At 37.1% G+C, this 23369-nt stretch overlaps 1 protein-coding gene across 3 annotated transcripts; it reads right to left on the reverse strand.

Annotated features, from left to right (window-relative positions):
* Nucleotides 1-11580: 11580 nt before the first annotated feature.
* On the reverse strand, nt 11581-19669 carry LOC120732566 (meprin A subunit beta-like). Of its 3 annotated transcripts, XM_040030268.1 has the most exons (17): nt 19556-19669; nt 19338-19442; nt 18978-18996; nt 18831-18869; nt 18684-18709; nt 18494-18578; nt 18009-18126; nt 16032-16210; nt 15512-15730; nt 14649-14810; nt 14248-14478; nt 13667-14119; nt 13404-13577; nt 13180-13285; nt 12929-12973; nt 12748-12792; nt 11581-12053 (listed from the first exon to the last, which is right to left on the reverse strand). In XM_040030268.1, exons 2-17 carry the CDS (start codon nt 19404-19406, stop codon nt 11975-11977), a joined length of 2049 nt encoding a protein of 682 aa, XP_039886202.1. In that variant the 5' UTR covers nt 19407-19442; nt 19556-19669; the 3' UTR covers nt 11581-11974. The 3 variants fall into 3 exon arrangements, with proteins under 3 accessions (XP_039886202.1, XP_039886205.1, XP_039886204.1); XM_040030271.1 differs by lacking the exon at nt 12929-12973; XM_040030270.1 differs by lacking the exon at nt 12748-12792 and having other exon boundaries at nt 11581-12043; nt 12924-12973.
* Nucleotides 19670-23369: the final 3700 nt, after the last annotated feature.

The raw sequence follows: 23369 nt of genomic DNA on the forward strand, positions 1-23369 counted from the left end.
GAAGATAAGAGAATCTGATAAAGGGGATGAGGCACAGACATAGCTAAAGGTCATGCATAGAGGACAAGACAGACTTGGCAGGAAACAGGAAAGGACACCTAAACAAGGAAACATGGGTGATAACTACCTGAGACATACTAATAATAAACACTAGAACGTAACATTTCTCCAATACATCATAAGAAATCAAAAATACAAAAAACAAGCGCAAAATCCTGGGTCACAGATGAAGCGTCCTGACACAGTTCTCCTTGTAGATACACATCACTGGTGACCATATTACATGGCTTGTGCATTTAACGTGCTTTGTTAAAAAAAAAAGAAAAAGAAAACAAGGGCAAAATTAGGACCTCTACCATAGTTTCCTAACCTTTTATCTTGATATAATAATCTAAATAGTAATCATTCAGGAGGAAGTTTACTATCTTTTCCATTTGTACAACGTATTTTACATTCTTCCACGTAACTATACTGCCAGTATGTTCCACCAATGAAAATGAAAGTAAAACTTCTTTCAGTTCTAAGTTTTGAGACCATATTAAAAAGCATAATTATGTGGGGTCTTTACCAGGTTCTAATATGATTTAAATGCAGCCTCAGATGAAAAAAACTAAAACATGACATAATATGCAGAGTCATTAAAGTGAACTGCAGACGATTAAACACAATACTGACATCACTACACAAATCCAATAATCTACTTTCTTCCTTTTTTGAGGTAATCAACTCTGTCAGTTCAATTAAGTTCAGTTTTGTTTATACAATATCAAGTCACAACAACAGTCACCTCAATGTGCTTTCTATTGTAAATGGACTGATTCTTATATATTCTTTTCTATTCTCCTGGATTACTCTATACAGCACGCTGCATTCACCCATACACACCCATTCACACGAACACTCTATGCTTTTTGTCAGTGCTTTAACTAACTTACACTCATACATATTCATACTCTGATTAGTGATGGGATTTCCGGCTCTTTTTAGAGATCCGGCTCTTTTTAGAGATCCGGCTCTTTCGGTTCGGCTCACTAAAAAGAGCCGGCTCTTTCGGCTCCGAACCGGCTCTTCAGGTTGTTTTGTTGCTTTAATTAATTTATTAATAACAATAATATAAAATTATGCACAAAAGGAATTACTAACGTAAAAAAAAAGTGGTTTTATTTATATATGTTTATATATAAATATATGCGGTGGGCCCTGGAGACAAAACACGTACAAATTCCAAAACACATTTCTAGCATGAACTGAACCTCCAAAGCAGAGCTACTAGATCACTTAAATTACACAATTGAAAGCATGTGTGTATTGTTTGTGTATTTATACACAGGCACTCATATATATTCAAATCATTTAAAAAAAAAAGTTCATTTACCTGTTACTACCACACACCAAATCCGGTCGTTGGTACTTGCTGGCTTGTGTAGCCACAAGATAACAAAAGCTCAACACTGCGCCCAGCATCCTGGAGCACTTCTGTTGTCTTTTGTACGTGTTTTGAGTTTTTATGTGCTTCTGAGTTTTTACGTGCTTCGGAGTTTGTACGTGTTTTTACGTGTTTTGGAGTTTTTACGTGTTTTGGAGTTTGTACATACTTCAGAGTTCGTACGTGATTTGAAATTTGTATGTGCTTTGTCTCTAGGGGCCACCGTAAATATACTTTTATTTATTCACTCCACATAAAATGTAATAAATAAATAAATCATATAATACAAAAATCAACTATTCACATTTCAACTTTTAACTATTTAAATTTTCAGCTTTTTCCTTTTACAAATTTAAAGTGAAAACAACACAAAACACTGCAAACCACAACACAATTAAATATAAATTATAATATGAAAACAAAAAGAACATGCATATTCTCTGTCATATGGGCCTGCGTGAATAAACTTTCTGAATCCTTTATCATCTGCAACTGAAAATAGTTGTGGATGATTACTATACCTTTCTAATGTGACGTTGTTGTCCCTGGCTCTCTTTCTCTCTCTCTCCTTCTGGCTTGTGCTACTGAGTGTAACTACCGCCCCTCCCCCCTCTGCCCAGCGTAAAGCACAAGGCTTGCGTGCAGAGTGAAGCGGGAAAAAAAGTGCGAGAGATAAGTTGATAATTAAGAATCATTGAACCTTTAACATAAGAAAACCAGAGTGTTGTTGTCCACACACCGTTTTCAAATAGGTTAGGCGTGTGACTGCATGTGTAGCTACCAGTGTTTTAAAGATGATATGTTGCACATGTGGTCTTGCTTACTTTGGAAAAACTATTGGAAAATTGAACTACTGTACAATTAATAAAACTGAAGGGCAATTGCGCACTGATGGCACGGTCTCTGCGCAGCAAAAATCTGCGTTGCGCACAAAAAAAAAATTCTAACCTGAATTGAAATTAAAGTAAATACATTAACAATTCTGTTTTGCAGTGTTAGTCAGTAAGTGACTGACTGCTCCAGTATGGGATTAATTCAATTCAATTCAATTTTATTTATATAGCGCCAAATCACAACAAAAGTTGCCTCAAGGCGCTTTATATTGTACAGTAGATCCAGAGAAAAACCCAACAATCATATGACCCCCTAAGAGCAGGCACTTTGGCAACAGTGGGAAGGAAAATCTCCCTTTTAACAGGAAGAAACCTCCGGCAGAACCAGGCTCAGGGAGGGGCGGCCATCTGCTGCGACAGGTTGCGGTGAGAGATTAGATTAGAACGATGCCACCTTATCCCATAGTCCAGCTAATCACGCGATTCACATTCACGTATATACACAGCGTCCTTATGTGCAAGACCAGTGTTTTAGCGAGAAAAGCGGCGTGGCTGATGTGAAGTGAAGCCACGTTAATAACAATGTGTACAACCATTGGAGATGTGAGCAGGACAGACGGAACAATTGAAGGAAAAAGTGTGGACTTTATACCAGTTTTTAAATTGTGCTGACAGGCCACGTAAAACCAGAGTTATGATAAAAAAATATATGCAACGTTTGGTTTTCTTCTTGAATACTATCGTTGTTTATATTTACTGCGGGAAGAAACGGTAAAAACTACGTTTTATATGGAAAAACACCCCCACCCTTTCCCATTGGTCGAAAAATGTACCATGTCGACCAATCAAAACATGGCATTTAGTTGTTAAGAAACGGGAGGAAGTTTTAGGAGTGACGGCGGTTTTGGGAGGTGAGAGATTTGCGACGTTTAACGCAAATCTTGTGTAGTTAGTGTGTAGTGTATTCTATAGTTTTGTTGTGTGTGTCAGAACAATGAGGCGACTGCTGAATGTTACAGGTGTTACAGGAGTGAAACATCTCCTGTTGTCAGGCCTGCAGGTATCAGGCTGTTGTTCTCCTTTATTTCATAGTGGACAGAAATTATTTTTTGGAGTTGCACAAATAATTTGTGTGGCATCAGATTTGATGCAGAACAGCTGATTGTTCTTTAAATATTTTGAAATGTTTGTTTAAAAAAATGCCTCTGCAGCATTTTTAGGTAAACAGCTGCAAAAAACTTTGTTGTTTGCAAAACTCAGTAATTAAATGAGATAATTGATTAAAGAAAAATTTCTTAGTACAAAGACTACGCTTACAAAATTATGAACATGGTAATAAGTACGGTCAATTTCTAGGAAACCAGCGAAAAATAAATAAAGAAAAAAACAACTATATGTGCTGTTCAAGATTTATCTGGGAACACAATATATGACCTGAAACAAATAAACAACATTTTCAGGGATTTCTATAAAACGTATTCACCACAAATAAACTCACGGCTTTCCTGCAGAATTCTACATTCTAGCACCAGTTTTTTACAGAACGTTGTTGGAAATCAAAGAAAAGGGCAGACTTCCATCAAATATGAATTCTGCAAACATTAATCTCCTGCTAAAACCAGGCAAAGGCAGGGATGCCCACTCTCTTATACAGAATACAGTAATTAAGGGCATAAAATGCAAGAACGTGGAAGATAAAATCAGCCTTTATGTGGATGATGTGTTACTTTTTCTCCAAAACTGACAAACCAATATCTCTGGGGTGACTGAATTGATAAACTCTTTTGCAAGAATATCAGATTACTCAATTAACTGGTCAAAATCTACAGTCCTTCTGATTAATTGCTCCTTCCATAATTCTTCACACCACTGCAATTGGGAAATATAAAATATTTAGGTATTAATGTTTCTTCCAAGCTTGCAGATCTAACTAAATTAAACCATATCCCACTTTTAAAGAAAGTAGAAGGCGATCTGGCTAGATGGAAATGTCTAACCATATCACTCATGGGAAGGGTTGCCGCTATAAATTATGGTCTTACCAAAAATAAATTATTTATTCTCAATGATCCCAACTAAACTGCCACAAGATTGGTTCAGATCTCTAGATTCATATATGTCCAAATTCCATCCATCTTCATCCGCTTTATCCGGGGCTGGGTCGCGGGGGCAGCAGCCTAAGCAGAGAAGCCCTGACCTCCCAGAAATGCGTCCTTCATTTCCCCGAATTTTAAGGCTGTGGCAGTGTAGACTTCGTGGCCCAACATATCCCAGAATGCATAGCGCGGCGGTGGGTGTGGATAATTTTGCCGAAAAAAAAACGGCGGATGAGGGGCAGCCGAAGAGTAAACTTTAAGTAAGTACTGAATATTATGTCACTTATTTATTGTCAAATGTTTAATAACGAAGAACATTAAACATTACTGTTGGCCACATGTCGGCAAAGTTATGTGACATTAGTGACGTTTGTACTAACTTGGTTTTAAAGCCTTTACTTTAAAATATACGCCGTTCAATAGCTGAGCTTAATCTTACAGAGAATGATCAAAGCTCATGTAGAAAGAAACAAACAAATGAACAAAAGATTCTCTCCTTCATTTCTGTTAAACAAAGCTGTATGACACGTTTCCAGCTGTTAGTATCATGGTTGCTAGACAACCTGGGCAGCGCAACGGAGGCTAGACCGTCCCATTTCACAAGCCTCGCACTTCCGGCCTTAGCGGTCTTTGAGTACGCGGCCCTTGAGGATCGTTGAGGCTGCGTACTTTAAGGCTGCAGACCCTGAATTGGGATACAGCCATAGTCTCTCCAGCATGTCCTGGGTCTGCCCTGGGGCCTCCTCCCGGTGGGACATGCCCAGAACACCTCACCCAGGAGGCGCCCAGGAGGCATCCTTGTCAGATGCCCGAACCACCTCAGCTGGCTCCTTTCAATGTGGAGGAGCAGTGGCTCTACTCTGAGCCCCTCCCGGATGGCCGAACTTCTTACCCTATCTCTAAGGGTGAGGCCAGCCACCCAAAGAATTCAATGTCTGTTTGATCTGCACTGAAGCTGTGGTAGTTATGAAAGAGTATAATGTAAGACGTCATTATGAAACCAAACATCAGGCTTATGCATCCTACACTGGTGCTGAGCGAGAGCAGAAATGAAAGCAAATGACCTGCAGGGTCAGCAACAGTATTTCTTTTGTGCTCAACAAGTCCAGGAAAAGGCTAAAATAGCCAGCTATGAGGTCGCCCAACTCATCACAAGACAAGGCAAGCTTTTTTCAGATGGAGACCTCATAAAACACGGCCTCGTTAAAGTCACCGAAATAATGTGCCCGAAAAAAGTGCAGGACTTCAACAACGTCAGCATGTCCAGAAATCCAGTTGTGCGACACACTGAAGACTTGTCAGCCAACATTAAACTGCAACTGTCTGATAAAGCTTGTGCTTTTGATTTTTACTCCATGCGATGAGAGCACCGATGCCACAGACACCACACAGCTGCTTTCTTTTTTTTTGCGGGGAGTGGACGAGAGCATGAGCGCTTTAGGTGAGTAAAAAATATATTCCACAGTATGCAGTAAGCATGCATGTGCAGGTACACATGCTTCAAATATCAATAATACGCATCAATTCTGTCACTACCCTGCTTTTGCGCACCACTTTCTGCGTTTTTCCTTTTTGCGTTTTTCTTTTTAACACACGGAGTACACACCGCTGTGCACAGCACACGCACACGCAAAGTCAGCTGATCTCATCTGATGCAGATTTGCTCCTTGATCAAGTGACATTTGTCCGGATTTTTGGCACGAGTGGCGATCAGCACCACAGCTGGATGGCCCGATTTACATAATAATTTACTAATATTATATGCACTCCTGTTATTAAGTCCAGTTCAGTCTGTTAATGTTGATAACAGATTCAAATGAAAGTTAATAGATGTGTTGCTAAGCCTAATAACTTAAATAACAAGCTTGAAATTTACCCGTCCCATTTTCCCCTTTATTGTTTTTCTCTGTGCTGTAAATCTTCTGTCTAAAGAAGAAATCTGAGGCTGCTGTTCTGAGAATGAGCTACCAAAGCTTTTTCTGAATAAATCAATAAAGATCAATTTATGGAAAGCTGTGATGAAGGCAGTTTTGTCTTTAATTATATTTAACAATATAACATATTTGACCACATTTAAGTGATTCTTCTAACTTTAATATACTAAAGTTAAGGTTATATACCTAATTTCTAGTAAGTGGCCCAGCCCCTCCTATATTGCTATGTTTGTGGCCCTCAGTGGAAAAACGTTTAGATACCCCTGCCATAGATCATTGTGATGTTTATTATATTGCTCTTTTTTTTCTTCTGCTTGTTTTCTCTTTTTTCTTTCTCAACAGGTGATCCAGGTGATTGATACATGTATTTTTTGTCTGCTTATTTTGTTGGTTTTTGTTGTTTGCCCCTTATCATCTTTCCTCTTCCCTGCTGTTTTTCTTTCCCTCTTTCTTCCTCCCCAGTCAAGTCTGTCCTGTATTTAGCAAAGTGAAAATAAAATAAAATAAACAATAAAAGGTGAATCAAATAGACCATTACCGCAAGGCTGGGAGGGTCCATTTGGTAAAGTAAATCTGTTGGGCAACTTTCTTCGCCTTTAGACAATAATTCTGATGGCAAAAGAGCCAAACGGGACAGGCGAAAAAAGAAGAAGAAAAAAAACAGAAAGAAGAAGAAGAAGAATTAACTATATAATTAATTGCCCAACATTGGTCTTTATATACTGTATTTTGCAGACAGAGAGTTACAGGACTCTCTCCCAGACCACATACTCATACTCATACTACAAGTCAGAGCTTTATAAAAAAGAAAAAAGAAAAAAAAAGAAGTTGTGTTTTTAAAATTGTTATTTTTATTTCCAATAGTGTTAACATACTACACAGGGAGTTTGTGCGTTCGCTCAGACACAGAGGGAACATTGGTTGTAAATTATATATGATTTTTATGTTTTACAGGCATGTTTGTTAATTCACATTTTTGGAGAGAACAGAAACTTTCCAGATCAATAGACAGGTATCCAAGTACTGCTGAAAAACATAGAGGACCAATGATGTACTCTAAAATGTTTATTTTTTAAATTAAATGTTATTATTAAAGGTTTAAAAAGTTGTTATTAACATTATTTTTGATATAGCAAATCAACAAGACCCATGAACGTACAGTGTTTCTAAACATAATAGTGCTTTCTTTATATTTGAATAGGTTCAAACTCCTAACTATTTAGATCTGTCACAGTTCAGAATTGCAGTTAACCAAAGTAACGTTTACTTATTGTTTAACAGGTGTCAAAAATTTAAATAATAAAATATACATATGTGTTAACACAAGATTTCATAATTTAGTTTACCACTTGGATGAAGTAAGACTTCTCTAAAAATGTTTGGGTGGAGGTAAATCTGCTCTCTGTTTATCTGTTGTGAACTGAGTGTTGAAATGTGCATTTCAAGTGGGATGCCAGTAGGGATGGCTACCGGTTCTGACATAAACGGTAGTAACCAGACCGAAAAGCAGCGCACATTTCGGTGCTTTATTTCGGTGCTTTTTTTTCCTGAGATGTCATACACTTTGGATTCTAGCCAATCATTTTACCTTTCCGAGGATAGTAGGTGGGCCCAGGTACGTACGTTCTTTTAGAGGAGAGCTACAGATTAAAAATGCCCAAAGCGAAGCGGTCAAATTCTGGCTGTACTTCACAGCAAAAGATGCAAACTCAGCAGCCTGCAACAAGTGCTTTAAGGTGATACTGTGCAAAGGAGGTAACTCGAATCTGATGAATCAACGGGCAACGTAAAGCATTTTGTTAAAAGCCGAGAAATGCGCCGTATTTGGTAGCTTGCTGCGAGACCTCACACCGTGCACATCTACTGCGGGTGGGTTGCCTGTTATCGGACCCGGAGTTAGCAACATCCCCCAAAAACCCGAAGAGTAGAGTCCTGGCCCCTAGCCCTGCCAGTGTAGCAGAAATGATGACGGATGATGACGGCAACAGCAGCCGTTCTTCTCTGCATGAGTAGCTTAATGTTGTTCATGTGTAAGCTAACCACGTTATTAAATTAATGCATGTAAGGTGATCTAGCAAACACTGTCATAGTTACATGCGGCTGTCTTCTTGTTTGATGGCAGATACTCCCTTCACCCTGGCCAAAAAGGCTAAAATGACCAAAGAAAAAGTGGAAAACAGCTAAACATGAGAGGTTTTTGGACAAAGTTTGTGTTTTTTCCATTGATTAAGCACTGCTTCCAACAAAGAGTGATGCCATAAATTCCCTATAGCTGCAGAAAAGGCTAACATTGTTATCATTTTACAAAAAAACAGCTGAACATGAGAGGTTTTTGGACCAATTTTGTGTTCTCCATTCTTTAAGCACCGGTTTGAGCACTGTTTAAGCACCGGCACCGTTTCAAAAGTACCGGTTTGGTACTGGTTCGGATAAAACCTAAACGATACCCATCCCTAGCTGCCAGAGGTTCAGCTGATGTTACTAAGGTTGGTCACACGGTGGCAGCATTGTGTAAGACAGTCTTTAGATTTCATTAATAATCCAAACAGTAGTCACTGTTGCAGTTAAAGAAGTTTCATATCTCTTCCCAAATGTACAACATAGTGTACATTCTTCCATGTACAGTAACTGACTGCCAGTATGTTCCACCCCTACAGTTATGTGAAAAAGAAAGTAAACCAATGTCAAGTTGTGCCACAGCACCATGGGCCATCTCTATGTTTTACATTTGTAGGTGCAGTTGTAGGTGACAACCATCTTGTCCATGGTAGAATGAGAATGTGATCAGTTGTGTTCTTCCCCTTCCCCTTACATCGTGCTCAGGAGTTCAACAGCCATTCTTTTCTTTCTGACATAGCTAACCATGATAAGACTGCCACTGAAAACCAATGTTCTGTAAACCTCCCTGAATTTGGAAGACTTCATCAGAGGAGGGATGCCGACCTTGTCCTATTGTAGAGTCCCCACAATAGTCGTGCTTTTCGACTCTCCTTTTTCTCCCACCTCACGCTCAAAGACACATAAAGAGTCCATTCTCCCTGCAGCACGGACTACACTGCCCATGAAGCTACATTCTGCATTCTGCCTATTGGCTTAGCACAACAACAAAGGCGCTCTCTCACCCAGGAAGCACGCAGAGCGAGAGCGTCACCCTGTAACCATGGCAACCGTAACGCTGCCGCCTGGAACTACAGAACGTAGCTGTCAAACAAAACCCAAACAGTCCTGACCCGCCACAATATGAAACAAGAAAGTACCGCCGTGTAATCCATTTATTTCAACAAAGTAACTGTATTCTAAATACCACCTTTTACCTGTAACATTCCGTTACCTGTAACGGAATACAGTTACTCATATTTTGTATTTTAAATACGTAACGGCGGTACATGTATTCCGTTACTCCCCAACACTGGTTATTGCTGTGTAAAATATTATTCTTAAGCAGTGACACTCTTTATGGTCCATTAGGTATATATTCCTGACAGTTGATAAGAATCAAAGGTTCACATGAAATTCCATAGGAAATGAATGGGGGTCATTTTTGACTCACTTATGGAAGTTTGTAGTAGTAAAACAAAAACAAAAATGTTGTAAAATGTACAAAAGGTAATTTAAATATTTAGCTAGAATATGAAATAATTACAACTTTTCATTACAAAAGTATTGCAAGCAAAAACAACCCGACAGGGTCATTTTTGACTCACTTATACATACAAGGGTTAAGTTAAAATCGCTGCATTATGAGTGATCCTGAGTGGAGTTGCATGATGTCATGGTTTAGTCACACATATCTCCTGCATCACTTGAAAGCCAAAAGGTATCTTATGTATGAAAATAATGTCACAGCTTAAGCTTTTTTAGGAAGTGACTAGTAATCAACAAAGGCATACTAACTTTGCAGATATTTGTTAAGATAAGATAAGATAAGATAAGATAACCTTTATTAGTCCCACACGTGGGAAATTTGTTTTGTCACAGCAGGAAGTGGACAGTGCAAAAGTTATGAGGCAAAAATTTGAATACAATAAGAATAAATACAGTACACAACTGTACAGAATAGAATAAAATACTATATACAGTAGAATAAAATAAAATAAATATACAATAAGATAAAAATAGAATACAAATACAAATACTATATACAACTGAGTAAAAATACAACGATGACAGAAAGGATTATTGCACTTAGTATTATTGCATACGTATGGATGTGTGTGCTTGATCAGTTAAAGTCTTTATTATGGAGTCTGACAGCAGTGGGGAGGAAAGACCTGTGAAATCTCTCCGTCCCACTTATACAAGAAAGATGTGATTATTAATGTTTTATTATGAAACGTCATTGCAATGAAGTATTACCATATGGGAATACTTCAGTGCAATCTGCATTTTGGCGTAGTTGTGTGCCTGTGTGTGTTTGGTAGACATAATACCTTATATTGCCAAGTGACATCAGCTCCACCTTTTGGTGGTTTGGTCTGGATCATTCAATCATTTTACTGAGGTAGAGAAGCATCCTGTTAATACTTATGTAAAAAGCTCATTACAAACATCAAACTCAATACTGACATTACAATAATCCAATCATCTTCTTGACCCCATTTGAGCTAATCAACCTGCACTTAGTGTGGTTTCAGTGCCCTCCATTTTGCCTTTCAGATTCTCGTTTATGCAACCCACATCCTCAGCATATCCACCATATCCAAGTCATTCAGAGCTCCAGTCCTCATCTTCGTCTTCACCACTACCAGTGTCTAGACTCTAGACCCTTGGGGATCCTGTCCTAATCCTATCACCACTGGGATTCCATGCTGCCATGATGAGTCAAAATAATTAATTTCTCTATCTTAGTAAATTATGTTCACCACTGCCAAATGATTAAAATCCAAGTAACGCTGAAAAAAAAATCATGAACCAAGAATGTTTGTGTGTGGTGGAGCTGTGGTCCCTGGGTCAGCTGCAGGGGAGGGGTGGTGCAGTGAGCTCAAGGGGCGGTGCCAGGGAGGCTGGAGGTGGAGGTGATTGGACTAATGAGATTTTCCTTTTTTATAGTGAGATGGGAGAACAGAAGGGGGGAGTGTGTGAAAAGCTGTCGTTCATGGGTGCCAAACCAAAGAAATTATATGTGTGTAAAATCAATGAAACTAAATTGATCACAAGAAGAGTTCATTTACATTTTGTTTTAAAGGTTATTTATTTATTTATTTATTTTTGTTGAGCATCGGAACGCCAACATCCAAGAAAGCACACTGTTGCTAATCATAGTAGTATAGTCCCCCGCCCCCACACACACACACTATATTATAGTAACTTCAAACTATGTGGACTGCACATGATTGAAAATTGCAGTAAACAAAACTATCATATGATTATAAATTGATATTGGTCAAAAGCAGTTTAAAAGCTACACATATTTTACATATTTTTTGCTTCCTTTATTTTAGTCGCTATATTGTATACACAAAATGAAAACATTGTTGCAAATGATTATTTTAAAAACAAAAACCACAATGAAAAGTTCCTGCACCAAAAAAACAAATCGCTATATTAGGAAAATCTATAATAAATGAAAAAGGATCAGATAGTTATCAGGTCATACAGAAGCAAAATCCAAAAATAACAAAAAGTAATCTGGCAGCGTCAATTGTGCTGCTCATGTAAAGATTCCAGATGTGGATGAAATACACATCAAGGCATCAAAAGCATCAGTGCTAGCAGGAGGGTGAGGACAGGAGAGGCCATCATACCAGGAGAGAATCCAAAAAGGCTAAAACACAAAGAAACGAATTAAGGAATTAAATAAGTTATACATTTCAGAAGAAGGTGTACATCGCCATCAGCACTGTTGTGTTTTACTGGGCATAATCTATGTGTGCTGTAAGCTGCAACAAATAATACACTCAGTTGTCTTGTAATTTTACACATTGGTACTGAAAACAATTCATTATTATGGCAAATGTGAATTACAGACATTCTGATTGGCTGGTGACTATATTCTTGTGGGTCACTGCATAAATCATTATTACCCATACAAGAAATACATGGGCAGAGACAAAAGACTTTAATATTAGCATTACTAGTGTCATCATCATCACTGGGCAAGGTCATGTGTAAGTCAAAGCATTATACGGTATGTATGTGAAATTAACATGTTGATTTCAAATCCTGCATCAAATATTGAAATGATTACAGCTTCCTTTCTTTTTCTTTTGTCTACTCCATTAAGTGTTCACCACTGCAGATCAGCTTTCACCATCTCACCCTATTCCTCCATTGGTACACAAAGCCTCTGCATGTGCTGCTTCACTATAAGTTTTGCTGATGACTATTCTTAAACAGAGCTTTTTGTGTTGAGCACAAAATTATACTGTGTTCAGCAGTAGAATGTCTAAAATTTCAGGTCCAGTAGAGTTTACAGCTTGTGACAACAACATGATCTTACAAACAGATGATTGTTGTACCTGTCATCTGTTGTGTCTGGAATTGGAATTGTGGTGGGTGAGATCCTGTAAACATCAAAGTATTTTTAACAGGTAGGTCAAAATTCTTATATGTGTAAGAGTTTTAGTGTTTCTGTTTGAAAGAAACACTTTCTATTTATTAAAAAAAAAAAACAGGAAATGTTTGAGAACATTGCAGTACCTGCCATCTGTTGTGTATGAGGTAGGAATCGAGGTGGTTGAGATCCTGTAAAAGCATTTTCGAGAGGTCTATTAAAACTTTCATGGGTGCAGAAGTCAGTGCTAGAGTTTCTAGCACTAGTGTGCACTAGCTTTCAGATCTAGTAACAACAGACATACAAACTGCTTACTGCTATTTTCTTATGAATTTGTATATTGTTTCATATGATAAGTTTTCTCTTTGTATGAATCCTAATTTAGTAAGTTGTGTACCGTGATGAGCAAGGTCCTTTATCCTGGTCTCCAGGAGGATGTGTAATTTTTACTGTTCTTACTTGAGGACAAGGCAGTGAACTTCCATTAACTAGAGGTGTGAGATCTATTGAAAGAAGACATTTAAAATATATATACAGAGACTTTCATGCACTTCATACATTTCTGTTGTAAACGTTTCAAGTACATTATATAAGTTTAGGAATGAAATTATTTAAATTTGCCTTGTACACTGAAGATGAAAATGGTGCTCCCTCCTTTGAGGTAATCTCTCGACTGGATGTCTTCCAAAGATGCAAAATGATATCTACCATACAGGTTATTAGCATAGATGGTCTCATTGTTTTCATCAACAATTTGATTTCCAACATCCCGAGGTCTCCCCCAAAAGCGAACACCTGTTTATAGAAAGCATATGTAACACAGAGGCTAATAATTTAGTGAGTACAATTTTTTTAAGCATTACTTCATGTTTCTGCAAACGTACGAGTGGAGTTTAGCAGATTTGGGTCAGTGGTGAGACTCATTTGCCTTGACATCTGTAGCTGGATGTTGGGGTTCTGATCCACCATTTGGACAGTAAATTGCCTTTGTGGGCAAGGCCATTGCAGTTGGTCATCATAGACACCAGAGACAAGTTGGACAAATACTCCAAAATCTGTCTGCCTTAGATATAACGCTACCCGGTAAGCATAGCCCTCACTGGAATACTGGCGTGGGCTATATATCCAGTCTGGAGTATGAGTACTGTTCCAAAATCTTTCAAAATCATTAATCTGCCAGGTTCCATCTGGACACTCGAGCTCTGATAGATTGATGTCATCAATAGAGAAGCCACCTGTAGAGTTTCCTGCTCCTTTACGAACCTCAAACTCCACCTGGAATTGCTTGGTGGCATTCAGAGGAACATGGTGGAGAGTCCAGTGAGATGTCAGTGGACCTGGAGGGAGAATTTTTGGAGTAATAGGTGAATGTGACATATGTCTTCATGACAAAATGTGAAATGTGAAACATTTATACTTTCTCTGGAGAAAATCATCATAAATAATCACGCAAATGATTCATTACCACTGATCTGTCCCATTAGGTAGAGAGTTCCTGTGGAGTCCCATTCATCTTGAAACTCTCTGATCCAGATGTTAAGTTCATCTGTCTGGCTCCCATTGTGGTAATAGTAGAACTGCAGACACTGGACATGACACTCCCTCTGGGGACTCATCCTCTTTGTCTCCAGCCAGGCTGAGTCTCCCTTCCTACCTGATTCTGTGCTAGCATACATGAAGTAACCTGCATCCTGACCTACAATACAGTTCAAAATTATCTTTAAATCTTAAGTATCAAAAGTATTTATTATTATCTCTGGCAGCTTACTTTTGATGTTAGTAATGCTGAGTTGGAAAACTAGATTTTCCATTTCAAACTGTATATTAAACACTGCAATAAAAAAAATGGAATATTTGAGACCTTACCTTGATTACCATTTCCACTGGGCAGATTGGTGTGGTCAGAGCTGGGACCACCATAAACACCAGTTACCATTTCCCAGCCATTGCCACTCTTTGAACAGCGGTTCATTTGACACATGGTCCCATTAGTAAAGCCACAGTACATCTTAAAGGCAATGGATGTGCCTGTAGAGATTAATTAAAAGTGCAAGGTTTTTTTTTTTCCAAGGAAGATTGGAGGGAAAAGGCAAAATTGTCAACTCACAAAACTGTCATCTCAAGGGAGTGAACTGTTTTCACGTGAGCAATTTTCTACACACATTCAGCACTTTTAGGCTCAGTTAATTATTGACAATGAGCAACAGAAAGTTGATTATTGGAGTACCCATGATATTGCTGAAATTGCAGCCTGACACATAGCAATCCCGGCATGTTGATTTTTGTATGAATTAAACAAATAGAGTGGGATTTTTTGCTGATTATAAATTGACCATAGGTGTGAATATGAGCGTGGTTGTCTGTTTGTTTAAATCATTTTTAAATCATAATTGTGACTTGTTGAACTTTTCTTAAGACAAATAGACTTGATCATTGTGCCAGTTCAAAAAGTGATCATAATAGATATTTTGGAATTCAATAATATATAAATTTATGGCCTCATGAATACAAGTAAAAAACCCCAGTAAAGAGCCCTACTAAGTTTAAATGCGCGTAGTAACTCTAAAAACAATATAAAACTATTTACCAATGTAAGTGTGACAAAGAAAACGGCTACTTTCTATTGGTTAAAGGCACAATATTCTCACGGTGTCCTTAGTAACTTTAACCAGTAATCCCAGAGTATTCCTAAAACTGGATGCTGGTCCCCATAATCGTTGAGCACTTACTGCATTTGTAGAGTAGATTCAGCTCCTGAACATCACTAGTGCTCATTTCCTCTCGTTGACCAATAAGATTCTGGAATTTGGGGTCTTTGGTGATAATTGTAGATCCATTGCCATTGGTGAAATCATCTTTGCCATAGTGCATCACGGACAAATAGTCATATGGGACTCCATGGGTGGTGCTCTTATCACTGCCAACTATTCTAAAGTTTCTCTTGTAAGCTATAAAAATCATATATAAAAGCCAAACATCAGATACAGAAAACAGATACTGAAAATATTTTGATAATATGAGAGAAGGTCAAATCATAAAAGGAAATATTTTGTATACTCACTATAGTGATTTCATTGATTTTATGACTCTATCTCAAATTATTAAATAGTTATGATTTTATTTTAACCATTTCAGAGTGGTTATTATATTTTTGCAGACTGCTTTATGCAGCTTTAAGATAAGTATTTGAATAGAAATATCGAACAAAGACATTAACATTGTTATAATTAGTATAAGTGTTAACCAAACCCTCTAGGATGTTTTCAGAGTTAATCGTCACATAATCATCTCTGTCATATCTGGACTGTTCATGGTAGAAGCCAAGAGCATGAAGGAACTCATGTTCAACAATTGCAATGTAACCACAGCCTGTTCCAATGGAGAGTTCCTGTCCATTGGAAAGTATTCGTCCAATGTATGACCAACATCTGAAATTAAAGGCAGAACACTGATGAATATTTGTCCTATAACTAGTTATGTATTCTGTAATTTATTTAGTGTAATCTATAAAATCACAATTAAATAAATCAGAGAAGGAATAACAAAAACATAACCATTCTTAAAAATTTCACAGTATTCATCTTGTTCTTTTGCTAGAACTATATATTTTGATTTGATATACCTTTATTAGTCCCATAAGGGGAAATTTCATAAGGCTGCCGACCTATTGCACGCAATGGCAGCGCCATCTTACCCTCCCACCATACATACATTACACAAAACATCACATGGGGAAGACAGGTCAGAGAGGTATAACAATGGAAAATGCACCACATGAGGAAAGATAAGGAGAAAAAATAACTCCCCCCAGACTGAGCTCCAACAGGGAGATCAGTTTGAGAACAGAAAAAAACACCTCTGCACATAGCACATGAAAAAACTCTTAATACACCAAAGAAACACATGACAAGCAACAGGGGTGGGTAAAGGGTGAGAGACAGCTGATTTAGACAGTATCCGGTCCTGCAGCCTGTGCGCTGGTCTCCTTGATCCACCGTCAGCATCGGAAGGGAATAAGCGTCGAAGGCATTTGGAAAGGGAGGGGGGATGAGTGTGTGCATATCAGTGTATATGTATGTGTGTGTGTGTCCAGAGTTCAGCTGAGACAGTGTCCTTCGCCCTGCTAGGCTAAGTAAACAGTCTTCCAGCCAACCCAGGTGGCCTTGCATGGAATGGGAAGGAACAGTCTAAACAGTCGTTATCAGGGTGTTTTTGTTCGGCTGCAACCTTGCGGCCGCAGCTGGCGCCGAGAGGGTATCCACATGAAGTGATGGTGTTTCTTACTTTAGTGCGAACAGCTCATATGAATTTCAAAGCAGTTCTACAGTCCAACACTGGTCTCTCAATTTCCCATTGGAGAGCCGCGAGCTTCGCCATACTTGCGTTCTGTGATGTTGTCATTTCTTGTGCTCAAGGAGCCGCTTCTGAGAACTCACGACAGTGTGCCTCCCCGAGATGTCATCCAATTTGCGTTCAGAGATGTTATTCCGAGCTAGCCCTCTGAGATGTAATCCAGTCTGCAGTCAGAGATCTTATTCTGAGTATTCACAGCAGCCGTAGCCTTTCCAAGATCTTATCCGTGCTGCACTCAATGAGCCCATTGAGTGCAGCAATCGTTTCAATCACATCGTTTCAATCCCAGCGGGCAGCCTTGTGGGGGTTTGAACAGCCGGTTCCGCTTTCTTAATTCTTCGATAAGTCAGGGCCAAGCCAGCTCAGATCAGCCAGAACCCTGTTACCATGGTTCCAAATAGGTAGATATCTTCAGCACTCAGGCTCACCCAAGCCCAACCTTTCGTTGAGAAAGGGGTGTCAATTGCATTTAGGGACCAGTTGATCCAATCCATAATTCCTCTTTTAGGTTTTAGAGAACAGACTGTGAGAGAGTGTTCCAGGGAAAAATAATACAAAAAAACACGAGACTAGACAAGGACACAAGAGGCTAAGCAGGGAAGCTAAGGGAGAGGAGGAGGAGGAGAGGAGAAAAGTGCAACCGCCTTCGTCAAGAGCAAGAGCAGAAGTATATCACACACACACACACACACACACACACACACACATATATATATATATGTCACAAATTAAACTAAACTAAAGGAACAAAAAGTCTAATTGAAAAATCAGCATAGTCATTTTTAGAATATTTATGCTAATTGCAGCTAAGTAGGAAATTTTATTTTTAAAAACAACAACAACAACAACAACAAAGAGCAGAAAAAAACATACCCATTTAACTGTTTGACAGAAATGTAATAGTCCTCAGAGTCCCTTGGTTTGAAGTCAATGCATGATTTCAATCTGAACTGGTCAAATGCCCTCAGAATGACTCCTTTAGAATTAATGTCTACCAATGTTGTGTTATAGAGATTAAAAGAAAAGAAGAAGATATTTTAGACAATCAATAAAGGTCCTTTGCCTTGCCCATGCATTTTGCTCTAAGGTGCTAAAGCATACAGTTATAAAATTTTTTTTTTCCGGTTTTAGCAAAGGCGTGGGTGGTTACTTTGCAAAACTATTCCATTAAATTAGCTCTGTGCACTCGCACATGCTGCTGTTTTCTTTTTCATTATGTGGCTTCTATGTGTCAAAAGAGTCCAGCTGACATGGGAAAAAAATGCATTTTCCGGTATGACATCACAAAGATGTATTCCCATAGAAATAAAGAAATAAAGACTTATTTCAGGTGTATTTGTAAGAAAACACATATTTACCAAGGTCATTATTTAAGAGGTAGGGGACTGGAGATGTCCACAGGATGTTTTCATTAATGATGGTACTCCTCTGCTTGCCTATAGGCTAAAGTATAAGAAACATGTATATTGTGACATAATGCAGTAAGTTACTTTGTACACAGATGTTTTTAGAATAAATAGATTTTTTATCTTCATAACAAAGACTCACCTCCAAAATATCATCATGTAAAAATTCTAAAATACAATTAAAAAAATGAGAAACAAGTCACTAATATTCAAGTACAGTTGCATGAAGCTAAAAGAACAAAAATCTCCTTATAAAAAGGTTTAGTTATAAGTACATGTTGAACTTTACCCTTGTTTATTTCAGGAATGTCCTTCACTTCACCAACATCTACAAAAACAGATGAGGTATTTTTGTATACAGTTTTTTTTTTTAAATATTTAAAAAAAAAAGAATTTCATCAAAATAAAAGTGGAAAATTAAAAAAATAGAACTTACCCACTATTTCTAGTCCATTCTGTAAAAATATCAAAGTAGTATTAAACTAAATGTTCCATCATTTAACATACTTTATGTAGTACTGTGAATAAATGTTTTTTATTTTTATTTTTTACATTTTAAGCTTTGATAGAAAACACACACCATACTTGTTGGTCAACATGCAAAATTAAAATTTTTGTTTTTCTTTTTGAAAAAACAAAGTCATTGTCAGTAGCTGATATTTATTATTCAATATTATTGTTCAAACAACTTCATCACAAAACAAACCAGACAAATAATATAAAAAATCTCTTTAAGTTCTCTTTGCATATTGATATTCACGATTTCTGAAATATCACTATGCAACTAATCACTTACTGGGTTTAAGGAGAATGCTTCAGAAATTGCCATGATCACAAAAATAAAAACACATCCTTTCATCCTCATGGTGCGTCTTTGATGAAACTTAAGTCAATAGAGATTCTACCAAGAATGAGGAAAAAGCAATCATAAAATTAAAAAATATATAAATATTAAAGATTTATATATATCAAACTTTATGTTTGTTCTCATAGAAATATGAAACTTGTCTTTACCTTGTGCCACGCTTGTCTCTTCCTCATCTGCATGAGAAGTTGTGCCTGTGACAGGAGTGTTAGAACCAGTTTTATACAACTAAAGCTACGTGCTTGACACATCAGGGAGTCACGCATATTCTATCTAGATTTGGTCCTGCTTTAGCCCACGTCATCATTTCCTGTTATCTGATGTCTGTGACATTAACAAATCATGAGTATTTGCATTACTTAAAGACATTCCACTTCACACCTAATTTTTACCAGGAAAACATAAACAACAGTTGATAACAATAATAAACTCAACATTTGACTATGAACCTTTTGTCTTTTACTCTTAGTGGAGAACTTTTTTTTTTTCTGTGTGCAATTGATAGATGACCCAAGGTACTATATTATCTTTCCTCTGTCTCTGATGTGAAACAAATATTTTGTTGTGGGAGTTGGCTGTGGATGTGGATCTCAGTCATCTACTTCATCAAATCTTCTGTTTTCTTTTATTTGTAAAAATGTTGGAAAAGAGGACTGATCAATGAAATCTCTCACCTTTGACTGTTTTCAGTTGTATAACAAGGCTTTGTCTGTCAGGCTTGGATGCTGCGATATTGTTCCATAATGGCCAACTCATTTCCCTGATGATGATACTTGAGTACAAAGTCTAAAAAGATCTTTTCAGCTCCAGTTTTTGCTGACTTGTTGGGTGAAATGATCCATAGTATCTACAATGTACCTATATCCTCCATTACAAACTTCCAGATCCAGATCCAGTGATTCTCTATTCGACTTGTTTGGAGGTTTCTGTTCCAGGCAGCTAATGATCACCTAATAATCCATATCTCTTTGCATATGTGTTATTGATCACGCTGAGTGTCTGTTCTACTCTAAGATGACACTGTGGATTTTATTCGCTTGTGTTCTACATCCAGGGCTTCCAGAATATTACATCTCCTGGAAGTCACAATATATCAGTCACAATATTCAAAAATGGAAGTTAACGAAATTAATTATCAATATAATCCACAGTTGCTTGTTGTATTTAAAAGTTAAACTTTAAAGAGTTGATTTTAATTGTGATCATGACTTACTGCTATGATAAAGACTATTTAACTTAGACAGTAGGACGTTATTTCAAGGATTTTCCAGGATTGCTTACTATCATAATGTCACACTCCATTAAATCCAGGCCTGAAGGAAGATGGAGTATTACAATTGTTTTGGAAGCTACAACTACAACAACAACAACAACAACAACAAACTCTTGCTCCCGACTCTCAGTCTGATGCTTGGTCAGGAATCCCTTATCAATTTTCACCAACTAATTTTTCTGATTTGTAATCTACTTCAAGCATGGCAAATTAACAGGGTGTAAACAAGTAAACAGTAAACGTTAGAGCAATCAGCACACAAAATAACTTGTTAATTATAGTCTGACAAAGACAATACAAGATAATACAAGAAGTTTCCTTCAAAAAACAACATAGCAATACAAACTAGGTATAAAGAGCATAAGGAGAATGTTTATTATGATAAAAGGATAAAACCATTTGCCACACACTGAGTAAGGACATGTTCAGCCTGGACAGTTGTTCTGTGAGGAAGCATTCAGAAATCGGCTGCTTTATCACAGTTCTGCTTTATAAAATTTAAATGTGTCTAAAAGACAATCAAACACAAATTTTTCACTGCCAGATTCTGACTAATCTAAACTGTTGGCAAAAACAGGAAAAACAGAAAAATTCAAGCAGTATTCTAACACTTTTCAGATTCAACAAATAACAAGGCACATTAATAACAGGGTTTTTTTTTTCTTCAAGAAGTTGTAAAACAGATATAAGTCTGTGCCTACAAATGCCCTGCTGACTAATGTACTGTGACACATTCTCTGTGCAGAAATGCAATGATAAACCAGAAATATTGGAAACTACAACGTAAAGGGTGCTTTTCTATTCTGTATGCCTCAAGCCTTTTGCTTTGTTACATTATCGAGGACCCAAATGTGGTTCTAAACATTTGGAATCAGGACTCAAACATGTGCTTAGAAGTAACGTATACATAGATCATAAAAAATGAACTTATATGTGACTGTGAATTTTCCCAAATACAAATAAAAATCCTTTGATTGTTTTTAATCAGATCTTTTGTTTAGTCTTTACAAGTGTTTCCTGCTGGATTAAGAAGACTAACATAATGTCAATGCCTAAAGTGTGAAACTTGCAGCTTTACTAACTGTGTGTAAAATTATACATCAAGTGAAAGTATACACTTGTGCAGACTACCAAAAATAAAAATAAAAATGAAAACCCATGTCTCCCCTTGGCAGCACACACTACTTTCTTAATGCCACGAAGCAAACACGGGGCTGTAAGGACTGAACTGCACATAAAAATAAAATCCAAAATCTTAAATACAATAATAATTGTGTATATATATATATATATATATATATATATATATATTATTTATAGAACCTGCATACAAAGGCAAAACCTTGTTTATATTAACATTTATTTTCAGTCATATTTCACTTGTGAAACACTTCATTTGATGTTTTTACATTTCTAAACTTTATCACACCACCCTTTCGACAGTTAACACTAATGTACTCAGAATTCACAGTAGCAGCTGCCATGACACCGTATAATAACAAAAACCAATGATGCGTGTGACAGTGGTCTGTTCACCTTTCTGACACCTAAAGGAAAGAATTTTATCTTGTTTTGAAACCAAGCTGTTCCACATTCTTTGAAGCAACATCCTCATTTTCACTTGTTTTGTTTTTTGCTTTTTTTGTTGTTTTTCTTCCCTTTTAGTTAAGGCATTGTATGTCTGTCTGCTTTAGAGCCATATGGTTTAGACTAGCTCAGACGTGAGGAAGGTCTCACTCAGATTTAGTAAAAATAAACAGTAAAAGTAAAATAAGGATCTATAAATATTCATCATGTTAACAGAGTTTAACATAGGTGCAAGTGCCCCCCCCAAAAACAAACAGAATACAAGGACAGACCACTGGCTGTAAAAATGTGAAAGGAATGAGAGATGTGCATCAGAGATAAATAAAGGCTCATGTCCATATGTGGGTTCCTGGAAAGGGGGATAATGGTAAGTGTTAATGCTGGTAATTTGCACAAACATCTCTGATGTGGTGGATGATTGTCATCACCCAGAAAAACACTGTTGAAACACCCAGATAAAATTATTTCCCTTTGTTAGAGCAAAGATAGGCATTGTTCTAGAACAGAAAGAACCCATCTGAAAACATACAAAGAGGCAACCGACTTTATTGCTTAACACAGAATAGATCTAATAGGCAAGGCCTTATTCTGGCTTTTGGTATAATTTTGAATAATAGAAATTAGAGGTAATGTTGATATGGTGAACTACCATCATTGCAAGCATTGAAATAAGTTTTCTTTTTATTTGCTGCCATTTTATTTTGTCCGCACACATTCAGTTCCAATAATCTCTGCCTATTTTCTGTGCATTCAAAATGATGTTCAAAAGAAATTATTATTATCCACTGACAAAATGTTTTACTTTTTACTTTTTAATTAACATTACAGCTTTATTCTTTGTAAATTTGATAAATTTTACTGGTTGTACTTGTTATCATCTAACTTAGTACAGCAACATTTGTGTGCATCTTAACCTGACCTAACTGCAGTCCAGAAATTTGAACCACTAAAAACATTATTTTATTTACATTTTACAATAACAACAAATTTGTATAACATTTAGTAAATAATGGTTTATTTGCTAAATAAAATTATTAAAAGGATAAAATAAGCTTTTATTAATAATTATTAATGATCCAATAAAATAACGCTTCATATCAACA

Source organism: Simochromis diagramma, unplaced genomic scaffold (genome assembly GCF_900408965.1).
Source record: "Simochromis diagramma unplaced genomic scaffold, fSimDia1.1 OVJJ01000361.1, whole genome shotgun sequence".
Classification (NCBI taxonomy): Eukaryota; Metazoa; Chordata; class Actinopteri; order Cichliformes; family Cichlidae; genus Simochromis; species Simochromis diagramma.